Genomic DNA, 25,351 nt, shown 5'->3' with positions numbered 1-25,351 from the left:
TTTTATGATGCATTTTACTTGGAATAATGTGCAAATCCTATACTACTTTGCATCCTGCTTTGATCATTTAACTTTTATTGTTATAATTTTTCCAAGTTGCTACATAGTCTTCATAAGTATCATTCTTAATGGTTGACTGGTATTCCTTTGTGCATGTAAGCCATAATTTCTAAATTATGGGTAATTAATTTTGAATTACACATTATCCTGTTATTCATTAGATTCAAATCAAAGCAAACTAAACTATCATGATTGCTCTAAGATCTAGATTTACCTATAGCTCATGTCAATGTGTCTAATAAACCATAGCAGTTTTCTCTCTTTTATCGATTTTGTCATTTGTTAGATGCAACAATAGAACCCAATTTGTATGTATGTAACAAATTATATAGGAGTTTATCACATTAACAATTATGCACAAGAAGTGAGGGCATTTAATTGTTGGTAACTGTTACGGAACACCTGTAGTATGCTTACTATAAAATATGCTACTTTGATCTTTATCCTTCTTCCAACCTGCTCAATCAAAATTAAAATTAATTCCTCTCTTCCCCTTCCTTCCTACAGCAACATGTTAGAATCATTCTTGGAGAGCTTATCCACTTCTTCTGCCAGTTACATTCTCTTGTGTGCATACGCCAACCCGCCCTCCACCCTCGATCCCAAGCTCTTGCTGGGCAGGAATGGCTTCCACTTTTAGTGATCCCTGGACTGCTGATGCAGTAGCCTCCGTGCAGTCTATGTTCGGCAAATGTGATAATGCTCTGCTTTTGTTTTCACCTGTAATGTTTGAGGAAGGCAATGTTGGGAAGCATAAAGATGTTAAAGATGTTTGCTCTCTTGTTTTTCTTCCGCCAGTGGGATGGAGTAGGACCTCTTCCAGACTGTGCTGAACCACCAAAAGGGATCCAGATGCTGTGGCACCCATCAATAGTCAAACCCTACCTCACACTGCTCTCTGAGTGCTCAAATCCAGACACGCTGGAAGGGGCGGCAGGCGCCCTGCAGAACTTGGCTGCAGGGAGCTGGAAGGTATGGCCAGTTCATTACAATAAAAAGAAATCTGGAGTTATGAGCAGCTCCTCAGATATCAATACAAGTCCGGTTTTGAGAAATGCAATTCTAATAAAGATTTCTAGGATGTTAGAGAAAAAAAACATTTATATTGAACTGTTTTACTTGGAAATGTATTCCTTTTAAAAATTCATCTGAAAGGCTCAGGGGTCCTTAAAGATCGCTACAAACAGAGAGGACTAGATGTGATGATAGTCACTGAAGATGCTGTGAAATGTTTTTCATTCTATTCAGCTGAGCTACTTTGTTTTCAGTGGAGATTGTGACAGGTTAACATTTTTTCAAAGCACTGTCATTAACGGGTAAGGGAGTTAATACTCAAACAACTGTCAAACCCCATGTGAACACTTAGAATGTACCAGGTCCCAGTCCCAAAAGAAAAGAAAAGAACCCTTTACGTTTTTAAAGCATGGGCTTACAGAGAAGAATAGTATTGTTGGCTGACTTTGGCAAAAGTGTTAAATAGATTATTGGAGAGGAGATTAGAATGGCCTTTTTCTCTGAGTCCTGATAAACTGACACTGTTCCTGATTGATTTTCATAACACTCATTTTGGGCAAAAAGAGATTCAGCATAGCAAGCAATTCCCGAGTCTGGTCACCAGTGCGCTAACTTGCTTTGTTGCATAAAAAAGTGTGACCTCTTAGAAGAATGAGGGCGGGTGGGGAGAATACCAAGAGAGAAAGTTTGCACTTCTGTCATGCATGATCCATTCATTTCCTACCAAATCCTGGGGTGTGGCATATTCATCAATCACTCCTTTCCTTGACATTTATTTTCATCCAAACCATGTGAACATATACACACGGATACAGATAACGTTCAGAAGCTCAAAGCTGTAGATGTCACACACACACCACACCCTGGTCTCAACATTATGTAACTACACCCTTCCCTTTGCTTATTCCTTTGGATGTCTGCCTTCTTGTCATTCTCTCTCTGTCATCCTTTGTTTCCATTGCTGCAGTCCAAGCTACAGAACTTCCTTCTTTCTCAAGTGCCATCCCAGTTCATGGGCCCCAGGCCCTGACAATTCTTCCTACAGAGCTGGCCGCTGCCCTATGGCCAGACCCACTTCTTCTCTGAAGAGTCTTAGGAATGGACATAATTAGCCCTTTTCTACACCCTGCCCATAGGCAGCCCTAGAGCTATACACATCTCTTGCTTGCAACCAGAGATTGGTAGAGAAAAGCTTCAAAAGCAGAGTTGCACCAGGTAGACATCCGGAGCGTAGTCTTAAAGGAGGAGAAAAGAGATACTAATGGAAATCACTTCCTGGAACGAGGCCTTACATCTTAGGTCTCTCCAAATTTAGCGTGATCTAGGAAGCTTTGATTCACATCATAATTCAAACCGAGGCTCTACCTTTTCTGAGCATGGTGAGCCTGGGCAAACTACAGCACATCACTGTGTCTCAGATGTGTCATCTGCAGAGAAAATCAGGGCTGCCTCACTCTACATCATGTACATCAATCAGAACACGGGAAGCAAGGATGGCAGCGAGATGTCATAGGCCAAAACACTGTATGTGCCCATGAGCACTCACATGCTCATGAGCTAAAAGCCCCTACCCAGCTCCCCTGCCGTGCAGCACTAACTAGACGGGTACAGGGAAATGGGCTCTGGGCTTCAGGCATCAGCCTGGCTAAGACACAAAGATCTAGACGGTGGCAAATCGGGTGTGTCATCTTAAGATGTTGTTTCTCTCTGACTCTCTCTCTCTCTCTCTCTCTCTCTCTCTCTCTCTCTCCCTCTCTCCCTCTCCCTCTCCCCCCCCCCCACCCCCATCTCTCTCTTCTTTCTCTCTTCCTTTACTTTTTTTTTAATCAATTATCACTTTCCTTGAGAAATACTTATGTCATTATCATGTAATCATAACAACTTAAAAGTGGAGAAATATCTTTGGGCTCCAGAAGATTTTGAGTTTAAGACTTCAACCTTTAAACTCTATATTCCATATGTTCAAAAAGTAGAAATAAGAAAAATATACAAAAGAACAAACTCAAGCTTCTAGAATTAAAATATAATGCCTCATATATACCATGGAATACTATGCAGCCATTAAAAAGGATGAGTTCATTACCTCTGCAGGGACGTGGATGGAGCTGGAAACCATCATTCTCAGCAAACTAACACAGGAACAGAAAACCAAATACCACATGTTCTCACTCATAAGTGGGAATTGAACAATGAGAACACATGGACACAGGGAGGGGAACATCACACACTGGGGCCTGGCAGGGATCGGGGGCTAGGAGAGGGATAGCATTAGGAGAAATACCTAATGTAGATAACGGTTGATGGGTGCAGCAAACCACCATGGCACGTGTATACCTATGTAACAAACCTGCACGTTCTGCACATGTATCCCAGAACTTAAAGTATAATAAATATAATATAATATAATATAATATACCTGAACAAAAACTATGTGGAAGGGGATTAACAGCAGATTATAAGATTACAGAATAAAAGATTAGTGAACTTGAAGACAGCAGTAGGAATGATCTAAAATGAAACACAAAGAAAAAAGAAGAAAAGAGGTATAGTGCATCAGTGAGCTTCAAGTGACCTCATATGTGTGTAAATGGAGTCCTCAAATGAGAAGAGAAAGAGAACAGAAAAAATATTTTTAAAAATAATGGTTGAAAATTTTCCAAATCTAATGAAAACTATGAACTCACAGATCTAAGCAGCTCAAGGAGCCCCCAGCACAGAAAACATGAAGAAACAATACCAAGGTGTCTTTTAATCATATTGCTCAAAATTAGTAACAAAGAAAAAAGATCCTAAAAGCAGACAGATAAAAAGACATGTTAAAGTACAAAGAACTGCACCACATCTAAACACCAAATTTAAGGATCAGTGACACTAATCTTTCTTTCATACAGTGATTCCTTCTGAGCTGCTAAGACTGTCCTCTGGAAGAGAATTTGGTCTGTACGCCCCTTATGGGCAGACCAAGCCCCATTTATCTCTTTCTAGCCCACTGCCTACCCCTGTGCTTGGCTGAGAGAAATAATTCAAATGTGAACATTTATCTCAACTGCTATCTGTCTACATGTCTTCCTTGAGGATCGCAGTGTTTTCTATTTATTAATGTCTACTAGTCAATAAGAATTTAGTAGCACATACTATGTTCCAGGCCATCCTCAGATGGTCACTTTTTATGATATTTTGATTCTTCGGTTCAGCTGGCAATATACTGTCAATACAATGTAAAACTGATAGAAAGAAGTTATGAGAGAACCATTTTCTTTTCAGTGTTCAGACTGAACAATGTTTTGCAGGTTGCAGAGTTCAGTAGCAAAGGGCCAGTTCTGCAGTTCCTACCGTGCTGAGATTTCTAAGTTTCCAAGTTCTGTGTCTCGGGGGCACCCAAATCAGCTGCAAGAACTGCTTAGATACGTGTGGGTCTTTAGGTGTGTAGAGTAAGAAAATGACGAGTTTAAAAAGAGTTTACTACTTTTATATTTTAAGATTCTCTTCTACTTTACATAATGGGAATTATGAAAAGCATGATAATTCTTAATATTTTCTGGCAGTAGCATCTTACTGTTTCTAGCACAATTAATCTGCATTAGTTCAGCACAGTTATCCCACATATCCAGAGGACATTTCTTTGGTAAATTTCTCTACTGCTAAGAGAGTAGAAACTACTAGGAAAAAGGCAGAAGGGTCTAGAATAGTCAAAGTCAGCATAACAGAAGCTGTTCTGTCTTAGACAAAGCTTAACAATGACGACCATAGATTTCCCAGTCCATATTGGACTTCAGTCAACATGTTGAAAAATGCAAGAACTGGCCAGTTGCGGTGGCTCACACCTGTAATCCCAGCAGTTTGGGAGGCCGAGGTGGATGGATCATGAGGTCAAGAGATCAAGATCATCCTGGCCCTGTCTCTTTTAAAAACACAAAAATTAGCTGGGCATGGTGGCACGTGCCTGTAGTCCCAGCCACTCAGGAGGCTGAGGCAGGAGAATCGCTTGAACCTGGGAGGTGGAGATTGCAGTGAGCTGAGATCACGCCACTGCACTCCAGCCTGGTGACAGAGTGAGACTCTATCTCAGAAAAAAAAAAAAAGGAAGAACTCTTGTAAGCAGACACATAGACCATCATAAGGAGGGAGAGTAGATACTGTGGTGGCAAAGAGAGAAGACAGAGGAGTTAGAAAAACTGAGTTAAAGAATGCAAGAAAGAAAAACTGTCAGAGACCATTTAATGTCATGGCTGTTCCATCTATTCTGAGAGTCATAAAGTTGGCCCTCTCTCATCAAGAAACTGTTATTACTAATAATTTCAGAAGACAGAAAGCATTTGCGAAAGATTTCCATCCCAATGGTTAAAGTAGAATTTTGCCTCTTAGGATGTCAGTCTTGCTTATGAGAAGCACTGCTTCCCTAATAATTCTAGATAATGGGATAGTTCTCAGACATGACAAGGGGCTGCTAAGGAATATTTGGGAGTAGTTATAAATATATATATATATACACACACACACACACACACGCATAAGAAATTTCATATCAAAATACAGATACGCACATGGGGATCAGTCACATCATCATCTTTTGTATAATTTACTAATTTTCCATATTTCATGAGACAAGCAAGTGGACAATTCTCAAGGAAGATTTGAGAAGATTGTCATTAAGCCAAGCAATGATAAATTATTATATTTTCAAGAAGACAAAGGATGACTTGTCCAGAAACCAAGCAGATAAATGCTTACTTTTAAAAAGATGATTTCAGAAAAAAATCTTGAATTATGAAAAGATTGAGTTAGGATACACAACAGCATATAGTGTTACCGTCTGAACTCTAGAATTCAAAGAATGCATTTTTATAGCAACTGTTAAAATTTAGTGGTATTTCTTTAGTGTTCTTAACTTTTTATGACCCAACAAAAACAGAAATGTAGAGGTAAAATACTTTAATTTTGCACGGAGATGGCTTTTTATAGACCTCATCATCTAAAACAATAATTTCTCTTTATAGGAAGATCATGCACACTCTTTTTCTGTGACAAATTGACTAGCAAACTAGATATTCATAATGGCCCTAAACACTTTTTAAACTTTAAAACACTCATTACTTGGTTTATGAGCATCAGAAAAACATCATGTTATTATGGCAGAAGCAAAGTGATACATGTTTTTCATTGCCGACATGGGCTTCAGTTACCTTTTTCTCATTTATAGTATAATGATTTTGTTTGTTGCAGAATATTAAAACAATTGGATATAGTGCTTTGAAGATTTCCAAAATGTGAACGAATGTTCTTTTGACTCCCATTTATGGATTATTTCTATTGTACTTGAGCTTTATGAAAACCCAGGATTTGAACTGTAGAAATATATATCTGTGCTTGCTATGAAGTCAAACATTTTAAAATCTTTGTACACTCAGTTTTCCTCCTAAAGTGTGACTCTTTTCAAAGCATCTGTTATTTGCCATTTATTTTAAAAATAAGACAGAACAAGAGATACTTGGATGTTAATCTATTAATATTTAATGAGCTAACGTAATAGCAACATGGACTTAGTGAAGAAGGAAACAGAATCTCTGGCCATGTGGCCCAAATGAATAAAAAATTTAGGAGAACTGGGAAATTGGAGACTTGTCCTTAGAGAGAGAGATAACAGCCTTGAGAAAGACCCTGAATTTAACTTAGTAGGTAGTGTATCACGTAAAAGTGAACCAGGGCAGATTAGTGGAGTCCATCAAATGCAAGTTAAGAATCATGGTTTATCGTGTAAGACAAAGTGACTTGTCTTTGTTCTAGTTAATGGTGTGATGCCAAGCTTTAGATTTAAATGTAAAGAAACAGAGTTTTGAAAGACTGATGAAAATGGAATGCAAAGCGTCGTGCCTAATCAATTAGAAACTAGGCCAGTATAAACACAGAGGCGATCAGAGCACCCTGTCCAATCAGCAGTGTCCTGGAGACGGAACACTCAGACACAGGCAATGACCGGTCTGTTGCAGGACGAGGACAGACCCACTCTATGGAGCAGGAGACGGGAGGAGCACGGCCACAACCAAGTCACTGGTCCTAATCACAGGACTCAGTGATTTCTTCCCTACAAGACCCGGGAAGCAGTACTGATAGCAAAGATCACATCTACGTTGCAAATGTCATGTGCATCCAAATTGATAAATGGAGGAAACCCATTTTTAATAGTTTTGCATTAATTTTAGTACTATCATTGGATGATCTGATTTCTAAAGTTCTAAATTACAGAACTTTAAAGTTGTAGAAACAGCCAAACCAGAGGGATTTCTACTTCCAGCCAAGATGCCAAGATGGAATGACAAGGTTCAAATTTACCTTTCTTCAAGGAAAAACAACAAAGAAAGACATATGTGAAACATTGAGGTTTTTTAGTAAGACACTAGACATTAGTCAGCAAAGGACAATGATCTCTGAAAGACAGGAAACAAAAGAAGGTGAGTCCTCTGATTGTCTCAGCTCACCGCCTGGAGAGAGAGTTTCCAAGCCATGGCACGAAGATTGAGGGACCAGGGGGATCTCGATAGACTCACTGTGTTAGGGAGATGGATCTGGGAATCTGGAGATATCAAAGTGATCAGAGTTCGTAGGACAAAGTATCAAAGAGGAGAGACTCACACACAGAACCCTAGAGATGTGCAGAGGACTCCCCTTAAACATCAACAGAGAACTCTCAGCACATGTGTGTGAGGCAAATACCCAAGGCTGGGAAAGAAACACCTGAAGTTGTTAGGGAGAATGAAATTGGACACTCACATGGGGTGCATATAGTGCGTGTTCCCAAGAGCCAGAGAGGAAAATCTCATAATCCATGAGCTACTGGGGAAAATACTCAGTAGGATCTTGCCTCAATACAGAGGAATCATTAGCCCTGGACTAACTGTGCTCTAGTCTTTCCTATCAAATCTTAACTTAGACCCAAAAGGATCAACAGTTTCCAAGTAAATTAACTGCATCCTAGGACAAAGCTTTAAGATATCCGTAGGAATACAAAAATATTCAGCACCCAACAAATTAAAATTGAGAATGTCTGGCATACATCTGAAAACTATCCTGCAAGTAAATAGAAAATGCAATCCATAAAAAGGAGAAAAATCAATCAATCAAAACTAACTCAGAACTGACAGATGTTAAAATTATCAAATAGGCAGTTATTATAACTGTATTCCATGTGTTCAAAACATTTAAAAAGTTACACATGGAAAATGTATAAAAGACTCAAATAAACCCTCTGGAGTCTGAAATGCAGTGTCTGAAAGGAAAAATGCATAGGATGTGATTAACAGCACATTAAACATTACAGAAGAAAAGATCAGTGAACACAAAGACAATAGAAGCTATCCAGAATGAAACACAGAAAGAAAAAAGAAAGATACAGATCATCTGTGGGTGTCGACTGGCCTGATATAGATGTAGTTTGAGTACCCCAATGAGAGGACAGAGAAAGGAGGAAGACAACAGAAAAAAAGTTTTGAAAAAATAATGATTGAAAATTTCCCAAATTTAATGAAACTCATACATTCACAGATCAAAGCAGCTTAACCTCAAGCACAAGGAACATGAAGAAACAAAACCAAGGTGCATCAGAATCAGATTGCTCAAAGTCAGCAATAAAAAGATCTTCAAAGCATCCAGAGGAAGAAAAGAAGTGTTCCATACAAGATAAGGAAGATGGCAGATTTCTCATCAGCAACAATGCCAGCGAGAAGACGGGGAGGCATTATCTATTAAAAAAAAAAAAAAAAAAAACAGCTGAACCTATTGGGCTCAATCATATCTTAAATTATATTAAGCTGATTATTAGTTTGGTGTCTAGCAGACACAAACTATCCCTAAAGCAGTGGTCCCTAACATTTTGGCATCGGTAACCAGTTTCATGGAAGACAACTTTTCCATGGGTCTGATGGGGTGAGGAATAGTTTTGGAATGAAACTGTTCCACCTCAGATCGTCAGTCATTAGAGTCTCATAAGGAGCATGCAACCTAGATCTTTCATATACACAGTTCACAATAGGGTTTGTGCTCCTATGAGAATCGAATGCTGCTGCAGATCTGACAGGAGGCGGAGCTCAGGCGGTAATGCTCGCTCACCCACCACTCACCTCCTACTGTGCGGCCCAGTTCCTCACAGGAGTTAGGAACTCCAGGGGTTGGGGACTCCTGCCCTAATGGGAAGTCCTAGTCCACCAATTGCACTGAGAGCACTTGTAAAACTACCTGTACATGAAACCCTTTTTCAGCCCCGTTGAAGACATGGGCTAACCTGTCACCTGAGCAGTCACTTCACAGAGGAATTCTAACATAAAAACTTAGATGAATTGACATAGCATGATCAGCGCCGTGGTGGCTCAAGACATGCCACCTCGATATTCTGTTCTTCAGTCCTGGAGACAAACAAGTATTCATAAGCCCTGCGTCACAGGTTCTAGCACCACACCAGGGGCCCCAGAATGAAGGGATTTTTCTGACTTTAGAACACACTCCCAAAGGGGCATATAACCATTTTATGTATTTATTTATTTATTTATTTATTTAGAGACAGAGGTTTGTTCTGTCATCCAGGCTTGTGTGCAGTGGTGGGATCTTGGCTCACTGCAACCTCCGCTTCCCTCGTTCAAGGGATTCTCCTGCCTCAGCCTCCCAAGGAGCTGGTATTACAGGAGCCTGCAACCACGCCCAGCTGATTTTTGTATTTTTAGTAAAGATGGGGTTTTACCATATTGGCCAGGCTGGTCTCCAACTCCTGGCCTCAAGTGATCCACCCACCTTGGCCTCCAAAAGTGCTAGGATTACAGGCGTGAGCCACTGTGCCCAGCTGTGTGACCATTTTAAACCCTAGCAGTAGTTTTGTGGAAGTGGTTCAAATTTTTTGGCCTCCTTAGTAATTTCAGTGGCTCTGATCCTTTTTGCATAGTTCCCCTCCATGCAGAATGCTGTTGTGAAATCATCAGACTTGATGCTGTAAATCAACCTGACATTTTTTTTCATCAGTTAAACATTTTAAAATCTCCAACTGTGGACCAAAAAAGACAAGACAATTGAGATAAATGGATGAAGATGACTTGGTCTCTTCCCTTACAATATGATAAACATGTAAACAAAGCATCTACAAAATCCATTACAGATGCAGCTATAGGAGTACATGCTAGCACAGGGCCATCCATGAGGTTATTTTTTCAACGACGTGGCGGAGGTGAGGAAGCACGCTTCCAGCATTGCTTGTTAAAGCCTTAGGGCTGGGATTCCATGATTGAGGGTTTATTTTAGTACACTAGCATAGTATTATTTAGGAGAGCGCTAACTGCAGTAACAAAGAGACCCCCAAATATGCAAATGCCCAAGCAAGGTAAGTTCTTTTCTCCTGATGTCACAGTTAAGAGCAGGTTAAGGCAGACGTTCCCCTCCACGAATTAATTCACCCATGCTGATAGCTGTTCTGCCATCTTCAATTTGTGACTTAGAAGACTGCTGTTGTCATCACTATCCACCAGCAGGAAGCAAAAAAAAAAAAAGCAGCAAAAACACAAGTTCATAACAACATATGTTCTCTTATGAAAGTCAAGATCGCAGCTCTATGTCCCTTCTCATAGGCTGGGCTCAGCTCCTAGCCTCTAGTACACAAATGTCTTCATAAACTCATCCCCTACCAACAATCAATAATAATTTGCAGTAAGGTCATCTAAATCCAGATCCAAGAAAAATAAAATTCTGTCTCCTAAATAATTTGCTAACATATTTGATTTATACTATACTATTAGAAAACAAAACACACTGTCTTAGTAAAAAAAATAATTGCACTGTAGTTAACTTACTACCTAAGACTTCAGCAAAAACTTTGCCTTATAGTTGCAAGACTGAAAGGGCTTATCAACAGGGCCCCTCCAAACTGTGCCCTAAAGATAAATTTCAGATTTCTCCCTCCCCATAACCAAAAGAAAGAAATTGCTTAATATTCCAAAAATGGCATGTTTTCTGGTTCCAAAAGAAAAACATGAAGTCCAGATCACTTCACCCATGAGACATTATGTTTAAAGAGGAAAAAAAAAAGAGCTATGTAGAGGAAAAGCTTTCTGTCTTAGTGCCTATTGACTTAGAACAAGAAACAACTGAATTAATTTTATTTTCCTAAATTGGATAAACAATCACCAAATCTTCCATGTCTGTGAATGCAGTGGCTCAGAGCCTGTACCTCTCAACCACCACTCTTGTTTAGAGGGTAGCAGTGTGAGCAGTTTCATTTTGGACCTCCACTGTGGTCAGTTCCCCCTTCTCAATGGTGTATTCATGCATCACTGTTACTAAGGAACACACAGGGGCCTCTGAATAAGATCTGAGGCAGCCTGAGTCTCATACCATGCACTGTCTATCATTTAACAGGGTGTGTTTAGTTCCCCAGAAGGCATTTCTAGATGCCAGTTGCACACAAGGATGACATCTCTAATGTTTGATTACATTCACAGTGCAAACAAACAAAAAAACCTTTTCATGTTCAGAAAGTTGCCTTTTTAAAATAAATTTTTTAATTGAAAATTACTGGTCCTTGAGATAGCTTGAGAGTTGGGGAATGAGTGTGCTTCTTCCAGTCTCTTCAGTGAATGCTTCCTCTGGGTCACTTTTATTTGAGCTTGACCTTCTTTGTTTGTTCTTACTACAAAAGCACATCTAAATGCTTCCTCCCCCCCCCCCCCAGAAAATTATCTTGCCTGTACATTAATATTTTGAGCATTGCATTAACACATGGGCTAAAATTCAGTCTTTGCCCTAACTTGACTTACATTTTTAAAATTCAGACAAAGAAACAACAGCAAAAAACAGTAAACATGCAATAGTTGCCATTGCCTTAACCAAAATTTGTATTTATTAAATTGATTTATTTCTTTACTAACAGATTGGAATTCTTCACTAGTCATCTTGACTAGAGATACCAGTTTTCAAAATAGATTTTGGAATTTTGAAAACAAAGATATGTAAATCTGTAATGTAACTCTGGATGTGAAGAGCCAACACCTGACTTCTGTGTCCATTGCAGAGTAACCCCATCGTTCGAAGGACCTTGTGCTAATACCACCCCATTATTTCATGAATCCTAGAGCAGGAACCAAGCACAGTTCTTTTCCAGCTGGGAGAATCTGATAATTCAAATAATAATCCATTCTAGAGAGAATAATCTGGGGCATACAGCAAAAGCCATGTCATTTCCTAATATGTTGTACATTGTTTTTATAGTAAACTACTGGTAAAAATAAGACTAATTAAATAAGCTTTTCAGTGCAGGAGGTGTTTCCTACCCTCTTGTCATGGGAATGAGACACCCTGGTATCATAAATAAATTCAGAAACAAATTTAGGAATTACATGCCATTTGTACCAAATTCATTGTCTGTATTTTTCATTGGAAGAGTTTGGTTTTAAAATTTGACTTTACCTTGTTAAAAGAAAAAGTGAGGAAATGGCTAATTTGATAAAGTTAATGGACAAATGATCATGTAACTGACAGTCATTTAATTGCAGACTATACTTCTAACACAAGAGTACTTTTAGAATATAGAGAATTAATCAACAAATTCAGAATTTTAGCACTATAATGGGGTCAGCCTCAGAAGAGAATATTTAGTACTTAAAGGAAAACACTGTCATTGTAATTTAGCAAATTATTAGGATTTCAATGAGGAAAAGTTAAATTATAGTATTAATCTCCCTTCAGGAACAAATCAGCCTTCACAGAATCACCTCAGTTTCAGCAAGGAGGAACTCTTTGGAAAAATTGTGGCCATCAGTTGTATTTATAGCTGGGCTGGGATTTGTAAAAGTCAAGTCCCTGGAAATCCACATTAGAATGAGGCAGCCTGGCCTTAAAGGGTTAAAAGTTACTGACTTCTCTTTGTTACCAAATTCTCAATACATACAACTAGGAATTTCATGGGACACAAACTTGTGTGCAAGTATCTTTGTTAATTCACTTCAGGTTCATCTCTGAGCCCTCATTTGCCTGATGCCAAAAAATAGAAAGGAAAGAAATGTGAATCTCAACATTTCTAGGCAAACCCAGTCAAATTCAGCTGTTTCCCAGTCCTGTCAGGCTTCAAGCGTGGCCACATTTATGTTCCTCACCTTCATCCTCTCCTGCCCCTGCAGTTGATGCTAAACTTGGGGGTCTTACCAGTATAGTCCTACACAGAGGATGAGGGTGCGGTGTCCATTTTCTCAGTGTGGAATCGACTCTGTTCTATGCGGCCTCTTCTCCAGGATGTGGTGATTGGTGATTGGACCATCTCCGGTCCAGGGTCCTCTCTTGGCCCACACCTGCCTCCATCCGTTTTGAGCTCCACTGAGATGCAACCACCTCCTCTCCTTAATCCAGAGAGGCACTGTCTGCTCCCACCATGTGCTCCACTGATGTGTCTCCTCCCTCCTGGCCAAGTAACCCCTCTGCAGCCCTGAGTTCTTCATTTCTCCTCCTCAGCTAACCTACACACCCCACTCATTCAAGACCACCCTCAGCAGCTACCCCTTGCTACCCTGGGGCTACAAGAATCCTCCCAGCCCTTCCCAGCCCAGCAAGCCATGTCACTGTTCCTACCCTGTGGCCCCCATCCTGGGACGGTACAGGACACTTCGCTGAGTCTTGCTCAGCCACTGCTGTCCTCCAAGAAGGGCAGCTGAGCTGTGGACTTTCCATTCTCCCATCTTAAGGGGGATGTCATACTCAGTTCCCTTATCCATGGAGGGGGCTTGTCCAGGAGGACTCCAGGAATCAGGTTGCAGCCCCCACAGTGTTGCCACATCTCTTGCTTCCTCTCCAAACTGCATCCTTTATTTCCCCAGCATGGAGGCTCTGTATTGACTAGGGAGAGGGCAAATTATTTTCTCCCTGTTCTAATTCTCTTTCAAATATATTCCATCTTTTACCTGGATCTGTGCCCTCTAGCCTTAGACAATACATGCTTGCTGCTTCTTCTCTGTCCCATGCTGACAACACTTCTTTGGGTCAAATAGTGGCCTGAGCCTCTCCCCAGGAAGAGGAGTGCAAAAGCTTTGTCCCATCACCTGCAAGGAGAAGGGATCCTTTCCTGACGCAAGCGAGAAATTCCAATTAGACATGATTCCTTTTATTGGACCTACTAAATCTGGGCAAATTGGTCTCATTTGCTGTGACAATATTGGAAATCTGTATACACACAAACATACACATAACTAACCTTTAAAAATGAAAGCTATTTTCTATGCCTCAATAATAAAAATATCAAATCTATTGTCTGGTTATCCTTTCTCTCTTAGGGAAAACACACCACTGTTCACCAATTTCTAGTATCAAAAATGTGTTTCTATATCTCATACACATTTTTGGTCCTAAGTAGCCTCTTTTTGTTGTTATTGCTCTCAAATCAATTCCCAGCAAAGCTGAAGGATTCCCATTGTTCTCCAAATACCAAATCACCTTTTCATCCAACACTGGGGGGTATGGCTAGTAGCTGGGCTTCTAAGAAAGACAAAGTTATGTCCATGTATTCTTGGCTCATTTCAGATATGGCCAGGTTCTCCTCTGTCTGTGTCTGGAAGGATGGAGGGAAAGGCTAGGTCGTGTCTGGGAGACTAAGCATGAAGGATTACAGGAGAGGGGATGAGATGATGGTAGAGGGGGTATAATGTCAGCAGCATAAAAAAAGACAGATATGGAGTAACAGGACCCAGAGTCGAGTGCAGGTGACTCTGCAGGTTATTGAATATCTTTGTGCCTAAATTTCCCCGTGTATAAAATAAAAATGCTGACCTCCCTGGAGTTTCAAGAATTAGAAGAGATCTCAAATATACAAGCCAGTTGCATGGGGCCTGCAAAGAAGTGGTGCTGGGGAAGAGATGAACTCACCTTCCTCAGTTCATCTCTTCCCTACAAGGCTGAGGGCACATGCATCAGCCTGCCTAAGTTGCCAGGAATACCGTTGCCATCTCCCAGAAGGTCCAGAATATCTCCCCAATGTTGTCGTTGATGTTCCTTTTGCAATATGTCAATGTTGACCCCACACCCTGATTTGCATTCTCTTCCTTTTTCTAGCTTCTCTCCTTAGTTTTAGGGAAGATCCCAGGATTAAGTGGGCTGCATAAACTCAGATTTCCAGGCTTTTCCAAGCTGGGGGACTGGAGACTCAGCAGGGCACAAGAAGTCCACGTATTCTTGGCTCATTTCAGGGGGAGGCAGATGTGTCCAGAGGAAGTCGTGTTTCAGCATGCTGGTTGAATGCATCGATGGAAATTGGCATTGTACCAGGAGAAAGGGCTTCCTCCCTGGGAAGGGATGTCAGTTCCAGATTCCCACATCCCAAGAAGCAGTTTGCAAACCTCAATGTTTTGTCATGTCTGACACTTCCTGACCTTCCACTTCTTTGCTCTCTAAGAGTGGAGCTGTCAAATAGATCACCACAGCCAAGAGATGCTTTAGTGAGTTTTACCTGCTCCCCTAACCTCTCAAGGCTTCCTAGAGCTTGAGGCACAAAGTAGGGGTGCGAGAAAAGCATACAGTGTGAGTTGATGGTGATAAGAAACTATGTGAATGTGACTTCTAATGTAGGACAGGATGAAGTTGTTTTTTTGATCTCATATTTCATGCAGGGCTGGGCTGAGGATGTGGCAGGCATGGCATATGCCCTACGTTCACTGCCAGAGGGGGCTCCCTGCCTGCCACAGGTGAGAGCCAGCTCTGGGGTGCCTGCCCCCATGGGGGAAGGGGGGCGGAGGGGGCCTGGTGGGGGGACTGGGTGGGAAAGGACTGGTCCCCAGGAGGACCCTACCACAGAATCCACAACCTCATTGCGTGAATGTAATTTTCTCAAATCAAAATGAAATTGCAACAGGTAAAACCCTTACATTTGTCAATTTTTATATTGTACTCTCTTCTCCAGGACACTGTAGAAGAGTATACATCATTCACACAAATGTCTGAAAATCTGGGCCTGCATTCTGTTAAGTGAATCGGAATGCTTTATCATCTAGATATTGCAAGGACATTTTAATATGAAGCATTACCTGTGTTCCATTAAGGCTGACGACCACCAACCCAAAACAAATTTCATGTCCTACTTTATAAAGAAGACATTGAATTATGGCCCTTAACATTATACAGTTTGACCTTAATGTTTTTTTAAAAACATTTTACCATGTGCACTCTTGCTTTTCAATGTCAAACTTGCATTTATCCAGCCCGGCCTGTTTCTGACTAGTGGGCTCTTTATTGTTCAGCAAACGACTTATTGACAGCACGTTCGGCAACTCACCTGTGTGCTCCATCTCCAAATTCAAAGCTGTCTTTAGAAATCACTCCCACACAACCCATTCTCATTTTCTACTTTTTCAGGGTTCTTGTTTTATTTCTCTGAATGTCACTGGCCACATCCGCTTGTCCCAAACCTCTGTATCTTGAAGCATCAAGTATACACATCACGCAAATGGCTTTCAACTTCAAGTACTGAAAACAGTGTCACAAAAGAAACCTAGTGTGGTTCACTGACTAACCCTGAAATCTTTGTCCCCAAGTTGAAGGCAAAAAATACAGTTAAAAAGTTTAAATGCATGTCTAACAGATTCAACCCATTCTACAATAGGTCTTGGTAATTCAACCTTTTTGGCTCCTGTAAGCATCCGTCTGAAAACGCAAATGTACTATTTGCCTATAGGGTTTTCTCCCTGTCTCTAACGCCCTTCGCCTTCCCTGTTTTTGCAGTGGTCAGTATATATCCGAGCCGCTGTCCGAAAAGAGAAAGGCCTGCCCATCCTCGTGGAGCTGCTCCGAATAGACAATGACCGCGTGGTGTGCGCGGTGGCCACGGCGCTGCGGAACATGGCCTTGGACGTCAGAAATAAGGAGCTCATCGGTATGTTCTCCCTGATTCACATTGTCGCAGGTGTTAAGTGAAAATATTTTCTCTCGGGGTAGGTGTGGTTGAACCCATATGCACAGCCTATGCTTATACAGAAGCCGTGCATTTATTAGCAGCCTCATTTTTTCTGCTGTCCTTCTAGTTTAAATCCGCTGCACTGATTCATCTTCTAGAATTTAGAGGAAAATACGTTGCTTGTTGACATTTCTAATCCTTGCAAATTAAAAAGGACCTCAGTGCTCAGCCCTTGATACCGTTTTCTCAATCCTCTGAACCTCTACCAGGCTGTTTGTTTGTTTCCCATGCAGCAAACCGAGGAATTCTGATAGGATTACTTTTCTTCCCCTCTCTATTTTAAATTTATTTTGGATGAGACCATACTAGCCCTTTAATCCTATTCGTTTAAGAAATTAATCTCTCTTTAATTTGGTATTCAAGAAATACAGAGGATCTTTTAGTAACAAGGCACAAAAGAGGTAATACATTCACCTGTCTATTCAACAAAACTCATGGCCTGCTTTGTTCCAGGCCTATTCTAGGCCCAGACATTAAATCAATAAGCAAAACAGACAGGAAGCCCTGCCTGCCCTTGTGGAGTTTACATTCAAGAGAAGGAGATGTTCAAGAAGCAAACTAAACAAATGAATCACACAATGGAGCTGAGTAAAGGGTAATGAGTGAGATTGCAAATTTATTTTTAATTGATGTGATATTCACATAACATATTGACCACTTTAAAGTCTACCATTTTAGTGGCATTTAGTATATTCGTAATGTTGTACAATCACCACCTATATCAAGTTTCAAAACATTTTCATCACCCCAAAGGCAAACCCTTTACCCGTTAGCAATCACTCTCCATCCCCCTTCTCTAGCCCCTGGCAACCATCAGTCTTCTCTCTGTCTATGGATTTTCCTATTCTGGGTATTTGGTATAAATGGAATCATAGAACATATGACCTTTGTGTCTGACTTTTTTCACTTAGCATAAGGATTGTGTTTCTTTAATGGTAAACTAGTTAAGTTATAATCATAGACATTCATGGGCCACAAAGTGATACTATGATATACTGGCTGAGGGTCCCTAATCCAGAAGTCTAAAATCTGAAATGTTGCAGAACCCATAATTTTTTTGAGTGCCAATGATTTGCTCGAATGAGCATTTCCAATTTTGAATTTTTAGATCAGGGATGTTCAACCAGTATTCTTAACTGGTGTGTATTCTGCAAATTTTCCCAAATCCGAAAACATCAGAAATCCGAAAACACTTCTGGTTCTAAGCATTTTGGATAAGGGATCCTCAACCTGAATGCATACAATGCGAACTAATTAAATCAAGCTGGTTAACATATTCATCTCCTGAAATAATTATCTTTTCTTTGGTGAGAACATTTGAAAATTTACTCTTAACAATTTTGAAATATAAAATACATTAACTCTAGTCACCTCGTTGCATAATAAGTCTCGTATTTAAACATATTCTTCTTAAGTGAAACTTTGTACCCTTCCACCAACATCTCCCCATTCCTTTTACCTTCAGTCTCTCAAAACCACCATTCTACCCTCTGCTTCTACAAAGCATTTGTGTGTGTGTGTGTGTGTGTATGTGTGTGCGTGTGTGTGTGTGTGTGTGACGGGGTCTCACTGTGTTGCCCAGGCTGGAGTGCAGTGGCATAATCTTGACTTACTGTAACCTCCGCCTCCCAAGTTCAAACAATTCTCCTGCCTCAGCCTCTTTGAGTAGCTGGGATTATAGGCACGTGCCACCATGCCCAACTAATTTGTCTATTTTTTGGTAGAGGCAGGGTCTCACCATGTTGGCCAGGATGGTCTCGAACTCCTGACCTCAGGTAATCCACCCACCTCGGCCTCCCAAAGTGCTAGAATTACAGGCATGAGCCATCGGCACCCAGCCTGTGCTTCTATTAATTCCTTTGTTTTAGATTCTACATTTAAGTGAGATCATGTGGTATGTGTACATATGTAAGTGGCTCATTTCACTTAGCATAATGTCCTCCAGGTTCATCCATGTTGTTGTAAGGGACAGGATTCCCTTCCTTTCTATGGCTGAGTAGTATTCCCTTGTGTATATACGATATTTTGTTTATTCATTTATCCATTGATGGACACTTAGGTTGCTTCTATACATAAACTATTGTGAATAATACTGCAAAGAACATGAGAGCTATAAATGGTTCTGTGACATACTGATACCAGATCCTCTGGATATATACCCAGAAGTGGGATTACTGGATCACACGGTAATTCTATATTTAGCTTTTTGTAGAACCTATATACAGTTTTCCTAATCAGTGCAGTAATGGCTATACTAATTTACATTCCCACTAATAACGTACAAGGATTTCTCTTTCTCTTCATCCTCACCAACACTCGCTATCTTTTATCTTTTTTATAATAACCGTTCTGATAGGTGTGAGGTGATCGCTTATTGTGGTTTGAATTTGCATTGCTTAGTGATATTGAACCTTTCTTCATATATCTGCTAGCCATTTGTATTTCTTCTTTTGAGTAATGTCTATTCATATCCTTTGCCCATGTTTTAATCAGGTTATTTGTGTTTCTTGCTGTTAAATTTTTTGAATTCTTTATATATGTTCGATATCAACCCATAATTATATTTTTGGTTACTAATAATATTTTCTCCCCATCTGTAGGTTGTCTCTTCATTCCATTTTTTTTTTCTGTGCAGAAGCTTTTTAGTTTGATGTAATCCCATTCGTCTATCTTTTATTTTGTTGCATGAGCTTTTGGAGTCAAATCCAAAAACATTATTGCCCAGACCAGTGTCATATAGTTTTCCCCTATGTTTTCTCCTAGAATTTTTATAGTTTAAGTCTTGAATCCATTTTTAGTTGATTTTTGTATGTAAAAGTCTAGTTTCATTCTTCCATATGTGGATATCCAGTTTAGGGTTGTGATTTTCAATGGGAGGTGAAGATAGGGGTGGTTGGGAAAGTAACACTAGAGACTCAAAGGAGGTGAGACAGGAAGCCATGCAGGTATTTGGGGGGAAAAGAGTCCAAGTTAAAGGGGCAGTCTTTGCACACAGCCCCTAGAGAGGGAACTGGGAGCAGGCCAGTGGGCTCCAGGCCTTCAAGAGGCCTTGTGTACCTGGCAGGGTGAGTGGTAGGAACCAAGGTCAGAGAGGCCTTCTGATGCCTTCCTCTGTAGGTGGGAAGGTGCTAAGGCCAAGGCTGATTGATCTTCTGGAGAAAGATGAATCTACTGAAACCTCTCAGAGGATGACACAGTCCCCGCAGGCCGTTGTTCTGGCTGGTAGGCATCTGGTATTAAGGATATGATTTGTGTAGGGTCACTAGTCCAATGACAGCATGAAATCTGGCAGCCTGAATACAGGGAACAGGTGTCAGTAGGCAGCATCCAGAGGCTCAGCAGAAGAGAGCTGCACCAACCCCCGTGGCAAGGGTGCAGGTGATCTTGGGAACTGGGAGAAATTAGGTGACAATGGACAGAGAGCTCAAGATTCTGTTCCTGGAACAACTGGAAGACCAAGTGTGGCTCCAAGTTGCAGACAAAATGTTTCTATAGTTACACAGTTGTTTTTCCCCTATGCAAATTACAGAGAGTGGTATATTAAGCCTTTTATGACCTGGGAAGCAGCCACTTTTTCTCCTGCCATTTCACAATAGCCATCATATCCTCCAAGAAAAACCATAGTATTTGCAGGTCTTCAGCCATTTATTTATTCACTGCAAGGCCAGACTGCAAATCGGTGTCTAAGAGATTCACCATACTTGTAATACATTATACAGCAGGAAATAAGCTTGCAACTTGCTATTTACACTTAGTTTGCGTTGAATGTAAGTGTTATCTGTGAATTTTGTAGATTTGGTATATCTAAAGTAGGTCGTTAGCTCCAAAGGTCAAGGTACTCTTCCCATATACTTTTTTTTTTTTTCATTGCACAGTTGTTTCAGACAGGACAGCGCTGGGATTCCCAATAAAATCCTATCCCTTCTCAAAAAAATGGAGAAAAAAATCAATAGCTAATCAGTCTACTGCCTGGATACTAACTACTAGGTATTGTGTGTTTGTGTGTGTTTTCTTCTTTTGGTGGATTACAATATAACAAAATAGTGAACTGTTGATTGGTTTGCCAGCTCCTAGGCATCTCTTCTTTCTCAAACGCCAGTTATCTAGTCTTCTCTCAGAGACAGGAACATTTAGACCACTATACTGCCTGTGTTCAACTAAACCTTTACTATCAAATGTCACCAGACAGGAAACGAAGCCAGTCATTTAAAAGTAGAAGGAAAAATATCTAAGTCACAGGTTTATGAAATCAATACTTTTTTTCCTCACTGAGAAGAGCAGAATTTAACAAGAACAACATTGAATTGTATTTAAGACAGAGAAAATGTGACTTTTGCTGACTATTTTACCTTAAATACTGTACCCAAGTGGTTTTTGTAGGAAGATGGTATACAGAACTTCATACACAGAAGAAAGCTGCAGTGACTTTGAATGAAGAACAATGAAAGGTTAATCTTGGACCTCCTCTCCTCTCCTGTCTGTCACCTCTCACAGAAGGCTAGGGTGACATCATATGGTTTCATGACATTGAAGATCATCTGTATTCTGGTTACTCCAAACAGGTATCTCCAGCATGAATCTCAGATCCTGTGTCCAATGTCTGTCTGCTCATCCTCTCCACTGGATGTCTTATGAGTGTCTTAAATATAGCATGTCCACAACCAAGGTCTCTCCCAGACCTGACCCTTCCACAGTCTTCCCCCAGAAAATGACCAGTTATTCTTGCAGGGGCCCAGGACAGACACCTTGACACCCTCTTTGACTCATGCAATCCACCTCATACCTAATCTGTCAACACATCTGGTTGTCCTTCTGAGTTTTCCCAGACTCCGACACTTCTCTTCATCTTCATTGCTTTCTCTCTGGTCCAAAACTCCCATCATCTCTCACGTGGCTTATTCCTGTGCCCCCCCTTACCTAGTCTCCCTATGCTTCCTTCACCTTAGATGGTCTCCTATTGCAGTGGCAACCAGAGTCATCCTGTTGAAACCTTAGTCAGAGCATGTTACTCCTCCACACCAAACCCTCCTCATCTCAGTGTAAAATCAAGTCTTTGCAGGGCAGGTGTGGAAGCTCCCTATGACCTCTCCAACCCCACCTAGTCCTCTTAAAATCAGTAAATTTTCTGCGGTCACTGGTTGACTGTGATTCCTGTATTACATGCTCTGAGATCCTGCCTCAGGGAATTTAAACTTGCTGCTTCCTTTGCCTGGAGTCTCTTTCTTTCTCTTGGCGTTCATGCAGCTCAGTCCTCACTTCATTCATGTCTTTCCCAGAGAAGCTTTTCTGGCCACCATATTTAAAATCTTACCCTCAGCTCCTTTCCCTGCTTAATTTTCTCCACAGCCCCAATTACCTTCTAATATCTAATGTTTTTTTTTTCCATCTTGGTTTTTTTTTTTTTCCATCTTTCCCCACTGTAAGGTAAGCCTGTTAAGAGCAGAGAGTTCTCTTATTTCTTTGCTGGCATATCTCATGTGCCTAGAACAATGTCCAATCCATAGTAGGGACTTAATAAATATTTGCTGGAAAAAAAATGACTGAAGCAAATATTTCCTGCCTGGTCATCATCTTAAAATGACCTCCAAGTCAGCAAAACATTAAGGAAATTAAATAAAACATTAACTTTAAAAAAAGGGGTTTTCTATTTAAAAAGCCAAGAATTAAACAGGCAGTTTGTTTTCTCCATAAATTTACTAGATGCATGCAGACATTCAGGATTTCAGAAAGAATCCAGTTTTTTTCCATCATTGGTTCTGGATTTTCAGTTTAAAATAGAATTCTTCTTAGATCATTCTTTTAGTTAGAGGTTGGGGGAGACAGGCTACCACAGTCGCAACTAAGGAATTGTTCATCTTTCTTAGACTTCATTATCAGGGAAACTCTAAATAGGCTATTGAACAATAATCACGCTATCCCATGAGGTCTAATGAGAATCATACAGTAGCACTAGCAGAATGTAACACGCTTTTCCTCTCCCTTGGCTTTCTATTTGGGCTATTTCCACAGTTACGTGTCTGTCTCTGGGAACCAGCGATAAGTATGCTATAGATAGATCTTTGTGTTCTTCCTACTGGCATGGAATAGTAGCCGAGGTTAATGCACATCCATACATTTCTTTGCAACCTTCAAAAAATGTTAATTATCCTTCTGAGTATGGAAGGTTTAAAAAAGGAATGGTAATAATTAGCTTCAGTGAAAAGAGCAAACAATATTGTATTGCTTCAACAAAAAGTTTAGCAAAATGCCACCCATTTCAGCACGTGGACAGTTCCTGATGTAGATGACAGACATTTATTTTAGGCAAATCCCATCCTCTCTGCCAACAAACAAACTCAAAGAAACCAAACACTTAAAGCATACATGAGCCTGCATTTACTACCTGCCGTCACCATTCAAAGCCCACCTTGCAGTGGCCTTTCCTGATAAAGGCTGCTCCCTGCACCCAGAGATGAAGCAGGCAGCAACTATTTGATAAGAAACCTTCTCGCTTATTTTGGATTTCCATTGTGTGAAATTTATCCTCACATTGTGTCTTATGTTTTTTTGTGTATGCATGTCTTCCCCAAAGGAAACAATAAGCAGGCATCAGGTGATGTATTTATTTTATGTCTGAGAGTGTCTAGCACTTTGCTATGCTCATAACAAGCGCTCAGTATGTAGTTGATGAATGAATTAACTGGTGGATAAATAACACAGTGTATTTATTCAAAGAGCAGATCTGGAGGAGGTCTGGGGAATCCAAATAGAGGAAGGGGTAGGGGGATGTCTGTGTCTGTCTCTTTCTACGGTGTCCAGGGAACAGAGGAAAGAAATACAGCTTAGATGCTGTCTCAAATCCAGACTCTAATCAAACTCATTCTGCTGCCACTGTGGAAGAGGCTTGAGATTGGGAAGGAAATAGTAATGCTTTCTGTGTGCGATTCAATCACTGCCAAAGCTTTGTGTTGGCGGGGCCACTGCATCCCTGCGGGTACTGGCAGAGCTCGCACAGCCCTTCCCCTGGCTGCCCTGGTGGTGGCGGCTTGCCACAGTTTCCAGCAGGCGAGCCAGGGCTGGGATGCTGCGAGCATCCTCCCAGCACCCTCCTGAGGCTGAAGAGAAGGGCCTATCCTCTGTGTCATGAGCCTGGCCCTTTCCCAGTTTGCCATCATCCTTTGGCCTCATCCTTCTGTGCTTTGCAGGACTGTTTCCCTACATTCTGCTCCCATTGGGATAGCTGCTTCACCACACTGGGGAGGATGTGTAAGAATCTTCCTTTGACTCACGCCCCCATATGTTCCTATTCTGTAATCCACTTTTCACATTGGGCTTTCTTTTCACTTTACCAACTAGCTGAGCTTCTGTCCAGGCAATGTCCTCTCTCCCCATTCCAACCTCAAAAGGAGCACAAGACAGGATCTGACTTTCTCTGGAGTCAGGATAGGACCATTTCCTAGGGGGAATCTGCTGCTTCCCAAACACAGGCGAGATGAAAAGGAAGGGAGCTACACAGCGCCCCCATGTGTAGCGAGCAGTACACAACTCATGATTTCCCACGGGAATGAAATGAGGAACAAAATAAGGGTAGTTTCTTGCCTGGGAATTTATTATTTTTTAAGTAGTAAAAATCATTGCTATTCCTTTCCCCACATAGGTCTTTAGCTCATCCTTTTCGTTCATTCTGGGGGTTAAGGAGGTCAGGAGTAGGCAGGGGGAATTAGGGCCATCCTTTCAAGCTTCCTTTACTTGCCAAAATGTTTTAAATATTCAAATGAAAGATTTGATCTGCACATTGTAAAGACTGTTTCCGGACAAAGATTCCTGGTGATATTTAAAGGACAATATAAAAATGGTCTGTCTTTGAGTGAAAATAAAGATAGAATAAAGAAAATGGTGATACCCATAGAATTACAATACTCCTTCCTCCATGCCAGGTCTTCACTTAGTGAGAAATGTTTTTTCCTTTGGAGAACTGGAGTGAGGGGTGGGGAGAACAGGGAAAATCTTCCTTATATCAATACTGTCCTGAATGTTACATATAAAGCTTTATAAAGATTTTCTTTTATTTACTCATCTCGCAACGGAACCTGGGAATTCTAAACTTGGAAACACTGCTCTTCATCGAAGCTTTGAGATACCTTGTTAACCAAACCCTCGATGACCAGAGCATGAGCTGGGGAATGAACAGATCCCGACAGCCATGTCTCCACTTCCATGACAAATGCTTACAAATGATACTCAGGACATCATTCCTCAAAGTCGGTCTAAATTCCGCAATCTAGGATTGAAATGCACCCGAGTCAGTATTCTCTCCGTGCTCAGAGTATCGCATTGCAC

At 40.8% G+C, this 25,351-nt stretch overlaps 1 protein-coding gene across 11 annotated transcripts in view; it reads left to right on the top strand.

Annotated features, from left to right (window-relative positions):
• The window catches only part of CTNND2 (catenin delta 2), a 931,128-nt gene that overhangs the window by 805,157 nt on the left and 100,620 nt on the right, over positions 1-25,351 (top strand). For 7 of the 11 annotated variants that reach the window (XM_065546099.2, XM_045394719.3, XM_045394720.3 and 4 more), the window contains 3 exons: positions 859-1,032; positions 15,693-15,767; positions 16,801-16,951. In XM_065546099.2, coding sequence (XP_065402171.1) covers positions 859-1,032; positions 15,693-15,767; positions 16,801-16,951 — 400 coding nt within the window. The remainder of the gene's footprint in view (positions 1-858; positions 1,033-15,692; positions 15,768-16,800; positions 16,952-25,351) is intronic. The other 4 variants (XM_045394725.3, XM_073993150.1, XM_073993152.1 and 1 more) reach the window with 1 other exon arrangement.

This window comes from Macaca fascicularis, chromosome 6 (genome assembly GCF_037993035.2).
Source record: "Macaca fascicularis isolate 582-1 chromosome 6, T2T-MFA8v1.1".
Lineage (NCBI taxonomy): Eukaryota > Metazoa > Chordata > Mammalia > Primates > Cercopithecidae > Macaca > Macaca fascicularis.
The sequence above is the reverse complement of the archived record's forward strand: the minus strand, read 5'-3'. Positions and strand labels throughout refer to the sequence as shown.